We start from the raw sequence: 10370 nt of genomic DNA, 5'->3' as shown, positions 1-10370 counted from the left end.
CCCCCCCGCGTTGGAATTTCGAAAAATCCTTTCTTAGTGTGCGTTTCCATGACGTACCCTAACTGTGTACCAAATTTCACCTCTTTAGGTTAAGCGGTTTGCTCTGGGCGATGATGAATCAGTGAATGAATGAATGAGTCAGTCAGGACAAGCAATTTTATATATTTAGATATCCACAATTAGCATTTTCCTTCTTAAATTATTAGTTGTCCTCATGTAGAATTAATATAACAATTAAATGTACAGTATATTTATGTTTATATTTATAATTTGTATAAACTAATTGGAATTAAATTTCTATTTATTACTGTATTTAAAGTATCTTAAAAAATGCTTAACATAAAGAAATGTTGACAGAAGTGCAGCTCTTAGAACGAATGTAATCATGATTCTGAAATGTCATCGTATTTAACGATAAGTAAATTAAATTCAATTTTGCAACAAGTAGAAGAAATTAATTCTGTATTTGGTTGAAATTTCGATTGTGGATGAAGCGTGAACTTTTCTAAAGATTTTTACAATGTATCTAGATCCAATATAGACCAAAATTGAATCAGTATTTTAATAAATTTTCGTCTATTAATCTCTATCATACCTTAAAAATCAAATAACATATCTAGTGCATCTCTTCGTGATAAGAAACACCTATAATTACTTTATCTTCGTTTAATTTTAAAAATTTTTACGATTTTTCATTCTTTTATTAAGCCACTATACATTACATTAAAATTTAATGTATAGTGGCTTATAAGTCAGTTAATTAAGTTAAGTGACTTTTGGACCACCCTGTACAGTACATACATTTGGAATTACTACTCACTCAGCATAAACAATGATGTGAAACAATAATAATAATGATAAATATATTTCATGTATAGAAACTTTTAATTTATAAGCAGGAAATAATGCAAAACGTATATGAGCCTACATTACAATCACAAGCATTAAATTCTCCCAAAGGTTAAGAAGAAAAGCATTAAAATTTTAAAATACCGTAGCATAATTTATATAATTAATTCAGTTGGCTTATAGAGTAATCATTTAAAATTAACTGCTCTACGAACGTTCTAAACGACTTGGTAACGAAGAAAAGTGGTACAATACATCGTTCCATTTTCTTGTTTATTATTACTTCCTCCGATTTCTTTGTCATTCACGATAGTTTCATCTTATCTACACCCAATTACTCTATTATATTACATGCAAAAAAAGTAATATCACTAATCACGGAAAAATATTTATATAAGCTTCTAAAATAAATTATGAAAATTTAAATTCCAATTTTTACCTTTAAATATCAACTAAATTTATTAAAATTTATTCGCCTATATTTGTAAAATTCTTTCATTAATAAGCATTTAAATATTAAAATTGTAATAACTCTTGCATATTCTGATAAGTTCTACGCTTTATTTGTATGAGTTCCATTAAAACACGTACAGTACCTTGAAGCATTTCTCATATAATAAAAATTATAGAAGCTTAATTTTCATCAATGTTTTAAATACATCTCATAGTAAACTCATTATTTAATTAGTTTCTTTAAGAAAATTATGAATAAATTTAAATTAAAAAGGAAAATTTAATTAAGTTAAGAAAATAGACAGAAGAATAAGCGTGAAGAGTTTACTGACTGAAACAGGATTTGTATGTTAATTAAATTAATAAAAACGAAAGTGGATTGAGTTTAAAAAATTTGTTTTCTTCTAATAAACTTTTTCGAATTTTTTAGAACATTTATATTTATTATTTATCAATCGTTATCAGATAAGAGCAACTATCATTGACAAGGGCGATTCACTAATTAACAAAGGACAATGATCTGATTAACTTCATTAAAAAGTTGTACAGTATCTCTGATATTAATTTTATACAAAGTATTTTTATGCCTCGATCTACATGCATTATAAATATTTCTTATCAGTTAACACCCCATTGTTTATAGAGTTATTTATAAAATTATTCAAATTATATCAATTAAATTATACTTCTAATCAACTATACGCTGTAAGCTTCGTTTAAACGCATTTAAGAACAAATTAAAATTAGAATTTATAGTTTAAAATTGATATTTAAACAGACAAATCAGGGATAATGCCGAGTTAAAGTTCTCAATTCAAATACTTTTATGTATTGGCAGGTTAATATACAGTAAAACGTGTGTGGTAATTGAGGAAATAAACAAAAATTTATATTATACAAATTATTCTTTTGTTATTCTATATATATTTCTAATTATTAATTATTTTATAATTATTCGATATATATAATAGATTATGTGGTTTATTGTACACTCCGCTCAACGATGGGATTAGAAATACGTAGTAGAACTTCATAGTGTCATGCATTATACTTAACAAACCTTTATGGTATAATCTACTACTCATATAAGCTGTAAGTAACACATTGATTATGCATCTAAGCATATCCAAATATAGAAAGGTACAGACTCTTACGAATTTTTAGCTCCATTATAATCTTCGTCGAACTGTGTACATGGCTCGTCGTTAAACTGCTCATACCTGTATAAGAAAATCTAGAACAGATACTGCCTATAATGTACAGTACAGCACAATTAACAATAAATCTTCATAATTTACTTTAATAAAACTTAACAAATTGATATTTTTTTAGTAATTAAAATTAATAAATTACTCATTCTATACTGTACAGTACCTATCAAGATACAGTCTTGCATTCTTATCAATCTTAATAGGCATGCTTATGCATATTAAATCGTTATTTTTTATATGTTTCCTATGTTCTTAGTAGGATGCATAGGGAATACACAAAGGCAATTTATTATAAGTTAAATAGTAAGGAAGCTACGTTGTGGTATCCTTATTACAACATTATTAAGTTACGCGCAAAATAATTAAAAATATTTTCTCAATTTTAATTAAATATTAATCAAATTCTTTATTAATATATTTATTAAACTTTGATTAACCGCGTATTTAAAATGATTATAACACAGCAATCATTTAGAATTAGCTCTAAATGTTTTGATATACTTGTACAGTACCTTAATCTCCGTGGCACCATCATTGTAGTATTGATCGAAATAATGTTAAAATATTGTATAAAATAGAAAACCTTGTAACAAGACGTATTATTGAACATTACTGCATCAAAAATTGTGTAGATGCATGCTGGGATATAGTGCAATGTAAAGCGCGAGGCTAACAGGAGAATTGTGATCCATCTCTGTGTTTAATTTTCTCCAAGTCGGATAAAAAAGAGTGATTTTAACTTGTTTATTCTTAAAATTTTTATTTTAACGTGTACAATAACCGATCCCATTGTTTTCATTTTCATTTTACAACCTTGTACAGTATCTTATAATCTTACAGAGAATTTTGTTATAATAGGCTACTATCTAGTCTACATTCCTTATAGTAATACATAAATCGGTACAAAATATCAATTTCAAAAATAATAAAGTAGTTTATTTGTACTTTTTGACTTTCTCTCATCGGTTGAATTAACGTTTTCCTCAAATTTCTATACTTTTTACAAATATATTTATAAAAAATTTAATATTCTGAATAATTATCTCCTGTTATAAGACCAGATAAGTTATCCTCATCCCTCGTTATCATTATTATTAAAAGCATTACCTACAAGCCTACATTATGAATAAAAGAAAATTTAGGTTTCTAGATTTTATTAAAAGACATTATCAGAGAGTTTATAGGGCATTTATTTAAAAATGAAATAATTTTATACAGGAAAAAACAAACAGCTTTGTCCTACTCTCTTTTAAAATATCACGATGTAAGACTATCCATTATTCCCTTTCATTATCCCTTGGAAAATATTGTGAAAGTAAGAAAAAAATCTGAGTAATCAGTAAAAATACGTTATAAACTAAATAAAGTAATAATCGGTAAAAATATCTACTCCGAGATTTTTACGTTTTCAACTCGGGGACCTTGAAACGTCGAGAAATGCAAAATAATTTGGGTTTTTTTTTTCTGTATAAATGGATGTTAGTGTGTGTGGGGAGGAACGATTTTGTTCGCCCACTTTGAAGCTTAATATCTCCTGTGTCTTTCATAGAAAATTTCTGAAATTTTGTGTATTAGGAACATTAATTCTGTTAAATTTTGCTGGTTAAAGGTCAAGGGGGTGGGGAGATAGAGGTGAGTTATGTGTCACTTCATGAATATTTTATTCGTTACTAGCATTTACAATTTTTTAAAAATAAAACTCATCTCTACCCACATTATTAAGCTTTTTTCCACTTTAATAATTTATAATACCAAAATTTCAAAAATAAAATCTCAAGACAGATAGGCGCAACAGAAAAGTTACGCAAATGGCAATTTATATTTTAAAATAAACAATAATTTAATTATAATTCGAACAAAATATTCCACAAAACACGCATTTGTTACTATTTTAATCGAATTCTTTTGTTGTAATAAATTTAATAAAATTAGCTTATCTTACATTAAAAGACACACGAAATGCCGTATTGAAGTAGTTATACAAGGATGAGGAGGAGGAAGAAGTTGAGTTAATATTCAATAAAAATTCGAAATTTTGCAAGTATAAAAAGCCGATATATTTATATATAAGATGAAAAATAAAAAATAAAAAAAAGAAACTCTTACAGTTTATTATTTATAAAACGAGATTTTATAAAAAGCTCTCAGGAAGTTGAATTTCTATGCACAATTGTTCAGTCCATCCATTCTATCGCAATATTTTTGGAAAAAGCAATGCATTTCATTGAAGACTATGTACGGGTCTACATAAAATGTAATTTTTTTCGTTATTTTGAAGTTGTATATACACATAATCTAAAGTTCAGGGGTTTTATTTGTTGAAGGGAGTCATTTATAAATGGAATCTATAAACAGAAATGACAGACTGGGAAAGGTTTATGCTGATAGTCGAAATCAAAGTGAATTTCAAATTCGTCTTAAAATATTTTTTGTTTTCTTTATTTTTTACTATTTTTTCCTCTCCCTATTGTGGATGAAAGGAGAGGGAAAATATAAAAGAATTCGCCTTTTGGATCTTACATCGAGTCGTGAGTGATGGATTTAACATTCTATCAGTTTACATAACTTCGCTTATTGTTGAATGCCAAATGTTGAAGTCACGCGACTAAACGTCAACAAATCTGATTGTTTCCACTATCTTTTATCAAACCGAATGCTTTTATTAAAAAATAAACCAGAAAAAAATTAACTGAATTCTAAGAAATGCCTCTTCTATTATAGAATAACTTAATTTGCTTACATTAAAGAAAACCTTATAAATGGGTAATTTATTATTAATTTACGAAAAATCCATTTGATTAGTGTTGAGTAGAATTGTGATCCAAAAATAAAATTAAATTTATTAAAATATATTTAATTATAATCACTTAATTACAATTTAGGTAATGTGTTCATTTGTAACAATCTACTGGCTTGTTAAATCTTAAAATTGGTTCATATTTGAATGATGCTTTACTCCATTTTTAAAAAATTCTTATATTTTATGGATTTTGGTGTACGTATCGACAGTATAGGCGGAGAATTTTAAAGGTAATATTCCGATTTGAAGTAAAAGAATTACTTGAATTATCGATCGCTTGGATCCACCCGTCACTTCGTTACACCATTTGGGTGTCGTATGCTTCCGAGTGATGAAAACCATTACCCCATCTACCTTCGGGGATTCCGGATCTACAAGAATGATTTATGAACCATCTCCCGCCCTTGCTTTGTTTCTATGGTTACCTACTCCCGTGATTGGTGCTACATCTTATCGAAGGGTGATCACTTAGAATGATTCGATTTCAAAGGCCTTAGTTCTTTCAAAATATACATCAAAGTTTATTGTTTTACTACATTTATTTCACAGAATATCTACGTTAGATAAAACTTTCACGACGGCATATCTACTAATTGAATTACACCAGATATAAATGGTATAAATATAGAGAAAACTACAAAATTTTTAATATTAATATGCCCAAAAACTTAAGCTAAAAGTCTTGCCCTACATAATGTATATAAACATGTAAAATATATGCATTTAAACTATGGTTAAACAGCAGAATGCTGTATCTATAATTAAAATAATAATATAAAAATTATAGAGACATAAATTACATGTTTTCTACAATTTTAAATATTTAGTAGGCTAATAAAGAATAAAGAATGTTTTAGGCCCGTTAAACTAGTTATAGCTTATGTTAAAGAGAGTTTGGTTAAGTTCTAGGTCATATATAAGTAAAAAACAAGGCAAAGATTAAAATAATAGAAAATAATGGCAGTATAGATTGAATTCTCACTTAGATCTTAGCATTTTTTTGGATGGACGAATTTTTTCACAAGTGCTTGCTAGACAATTTGTTCAAGTTGAGTTCGCCTCTCTAAACAGCTCCATTAACCTTCCAACAAAAAAACCAATTTTATTGTTTTCCATTTTTTTATTCTATTTTAAATGGATATTTTTTTAATAGAAGGTCAACGACAAGTAAATTACTTTAAAAAATATTCTATATAGTAATAAAGAATAATCTAAATAACTAATATTAAATATAGATTATCAAAGTATTGCTCAGTTGTCAAATAAAATAATAATAATTTAAATACGTGTCGAATATTAAAAAAATAACTTGAATAATTAAGGTAGGCGCCAGACAATAGCCTAGTGAATTTTTTTTATTTTTGCAGGTATAACAAGTAGGCCTCTTTATAGACGATGTGCAATTATCTGATCAAATTAGACTTATATATCTGTTATACCGTTAGAATAAGAGAAAAAGTTTAGAAAATTTTAAGAAAATATCTTAATTAATAGTTTAAATCAATTTATATCTAATTAATTATAGTAAACAATTTAAGGGTAGTTTAATGGAAAAATTATGGAGTATATTCTGTTATAATATGATAAAGTGAAAAAAATAATTTCTTTTTTCTACCCAATAGGCCCTCAATGGCTTCCTGTTGATTTTGACATGTGATGGGGAGGTCTTTTACGCTTCACATACAGTCGAAACTTATCTTGGCTTTCATCAGGTATGGCTCAATCTACTGTGAAGTTAAGAAATTCAATTTGACAAATTATATATCTCCTATGGACTGTATATATATTTATCCTTGACATATATTTCATAATTAGTATAACTGTAATTAAATGTAGTCTTAATATTTTATATATTTAATTAGCATTAAAAATTCACTAAAATTTATATATGACATCTTATAAATTCTAATAAAATTCTTTATAAATTTACAGTTTAAATTAAACGTATTTTTCAAGTGTATATGAATAGTTCTAAAATTTAGATAATAATCTTTTAGAAATGTTACTTAATTATCGATAAAAATGATATATATGTATAGATATATATATATATCATTTTTATCGATAATTAAGTAACATCGATATCGATAGTACAATCGATAATATACATTTAATTAATGATATATATATATATATATCATTAATTAAATGTAGGCCTAAATGCCTGTATCATGTAAAAACCTTAGTAACTTTTCTGTTTTATCGTTGGCAAAAAATGAAATTACACTGTATTTTGAACAAAGTCTGCTAGCTTTGGGTGAAATGTTAAGCATTCTTTCATAGAAACATCAATTAGGATACATTATATATGGCATAATTTTACAATAATAAATCTTGCTGATGGTTTACTACTGTAATCAATAAGACTATTTCAATTTCTTTCTTTTAGATAAGTTCTTACCATTTTACAAAGCCTTAGGCGATATAAGAAAATAAGATATAACATATCGACTACAAAGTTCTCTGTCATCTCGTAATACAAAATTACTCTATTATCAAAAGCCTCTAGCATAATCTTAGTACCGTACTGACAAGAATCATTCTACATTAAAATAGCTGTCAGCAGAAAAACGAGATATTTTGAGGTTGAAAAAAATGAAAATTAGTGTTAAGAAATTTTTAGATATTAAACCTTAATAGCTACAGTAACCATTTCTGAGGTACGGCACCGAGCAATCAACGAAGTGTGGCATCATCTAACATTTGAAATGGCTTGCTGTATGGCAAGAAGAAAAGAGATGAAGACATTACAGTAGTGCTGCAGGAAAATCAATGTCGGTTTGCATTAGATACTATCTCTTCCGTAATGCATGCAGATAACAGTGTATGGCGGAGGCAGCAGTAATGACACTAATTTAGCCAAGTAATCTTGGAGATGTGAAAGGCGAGAAATTACTGTAGGAGATCGACCAGATCCGTCCTGACTGCTTCCAGCCACTGGTTGAAATTGTTGAATGTCTTTTATGGAGAGAGACAATGATGTTATTTCTACGTGAGGAATTCAGTCAAAATTTAATTTGAAAAACATCTCGTTACGATTGCAATGATGATCATTTGTCTTTCACTCGCATTCTGTTTAACAGATTGTAGTTAGATGAAGGAAACGAGTACGGATACGTAAAGAGAAAACATTAATAAACTTAAAATAATTTCCAATTTTGTTATTTAAACGTTAACTTTTCTAATTTAATTAGTTTAATGTTTTCTTTCTATATATTGTACCTTATTTTAAATTGTTTTCTTATCTTGGCAGAAGGAAAAATTCGATCTTAATGAGCACAGTAGGCAAAGAGACAGAAGGAGNCCCCCCCGCGTTGGAATTTCGAAAAATCCTTTCTTAGTGTGCGTTTCCATGACGTACCCTAACTGTGTACCAAATTTCACCTCTTTAGGTTAAGCGGTTTGCTCTGGGCGATGATGAATCAGTGAATGAATGAATGAGTCAGTCAGGACAAGCAATTTTATATATTTAGATATCCACAATTAGCATTTTCCTTCTTAAATTATTAGTTGTCCTCATGTAGAATTAATATAACAATTAAATGTACAGTATATTTATGTTTATATTTATAATTTGTATAAACTAATTGGAATTAAATTTCTATTTATTACTGTATTTAAAGTATCTTAAAAAATGCTTAACATAAAGAAATGTTGACAGAAGTGCAGCTCTTAGAACGAATGTAATCATGATTCTGAAATGTCATCGTATTTAACGATAAGTAAATTAAATTCAATTTTGCAACAAGTAGAAGAAATTAATTCTGTATTTGGTTGAAATTTCGATTGTGGATGAAGCGTGAACTTTTCTAAAGATTTTTACAATGTATCTAGATCCAATATAGACCAAAATTGAATCAGTATTTTAATAAATTTTCGTCTATTAATCTCTATCATACCTTAAAAATCAAATAACATATCTAGTGCATCTCTTCGTGATAAGAAACACCTATAATTACTTTATCTTCGTTTAATTTTAAAAATTTTTACGATTTTTCATTCTTTTATTAAGCCACTATACATTACATTAAAATTTAATGTATAGTGGCTTATAAGTCAGTTAATTAAGTTAAGTGACTTTTGGACCACCCTGTACAGTACATACATTTGGAATTACTACTCACTCAGCATAAACAATGATGTGAAACAATAATAATAATGATAAATATATTTCATGTATAGAAACTTTTAATTTATAAGCAGGAAATAATGCAAAACGTATATGAGCCTACATTACAATCACAAGCATTAAATTCTCCCAAAGGTTAAGAAGAAAAGCATTAAAATTTTAAAATACCGTAGCATAATTTATATAATTAATTCAGTTGGCTTATAGAGTAATCATTTAAAATTAACTGCTCTACGAACGTTCTAAACGACTTGGTAACGAAGAAAAGTGGTACAATACATCGTTCCATTTTCTTGTTTATTATTACTTCCTCCGATTTCTTTGTCATTCACGATAGTTTCATCTTATCTACACCCAATTACTCTATTATATTACATGCAAAAAAAGTAATATCACTAATCACGGAAAAATATTTATATAAGCTTCTAAAATAAATTATGAAAATTTAAATTCCAATTTTTACCTTTAAATATCAACTAAATTTATTAAAATTTATTCGCCTATATTTGTAAAATTCTTTCATTAATAAGCATTTAAATATTAAAATTGTAATAACTCTTGCATATTCTGATAAGTTCTACGCTTTATTTGTATGAGTTCCATTAAAACACGTACAGTACCTTGAAGCATTTCTCATATAATAAAAATTATAGAAGCTTAATTTTCATCAATGTTTTAAATACATCTCATAGTAAACTCATTATTTAATTAGTTTCTTTAAGAAAATTATGAATAAATTTAAATTAAAAAGGAAAATTTAATTAAGTTAAGAAAATAGACAGAAGAATAAGCGTGAAGAGTTTACTGACTGAAACAGGATTTGTATGTTAATTAAATTAATAAAAACGAAAGTGGATTGAGTTTAAAAAATTTGTTTTCTTCTAATAAACTTTTTCGAATTTTTTAGAACATTTATATTTATTATTTA

At 27.0% G+C, this 10370-nt stretch overlaps 1 protein-coding gene across 1 annotated transcript in view; it reads left to right on the top strand.

Annotated features, from left to right (window-relative positions):
- LOC111628784 (aryl hydrocarbon receptor repressor-like) overlaps positions 1–7046 on the top strand; it is a 105893-nt gene extending 98847 nt beyond the window's left edge. The window contains exon 4 of the mRNA XM_023372626.1: positions 6936–7046. Coding sequence (XP_023228394.1) covers positions 6936–7046 — 111 coding nt within the window. The remainder of the gene's footprint in view (positions 1–6935) is intronic.
- The last annotated feature ends 3324 nt before the right edge of the window (positions 7047–10370 follow it).

Source organism: Centruroides sculpturatus, unplaced genomic scaffold, assembly GCF_000671375.1.
Source record: "Centruroides sculpturatus isolate CEXI.00-Female unplaced genomic scaffold, Cexi_2.0 scaffold485, whole genome shotgun sequence".
NCBI lineage: Eukaryota > Metazoa > Arthropoda > Arachnida > Scorpiones > Buthidae > Centruroides > Centruroides sculpturatus.
Note: the sequence above shows the minus strand (reverse complement) of the source record. Positions and strands in the feature narration are given on the sequence as shown.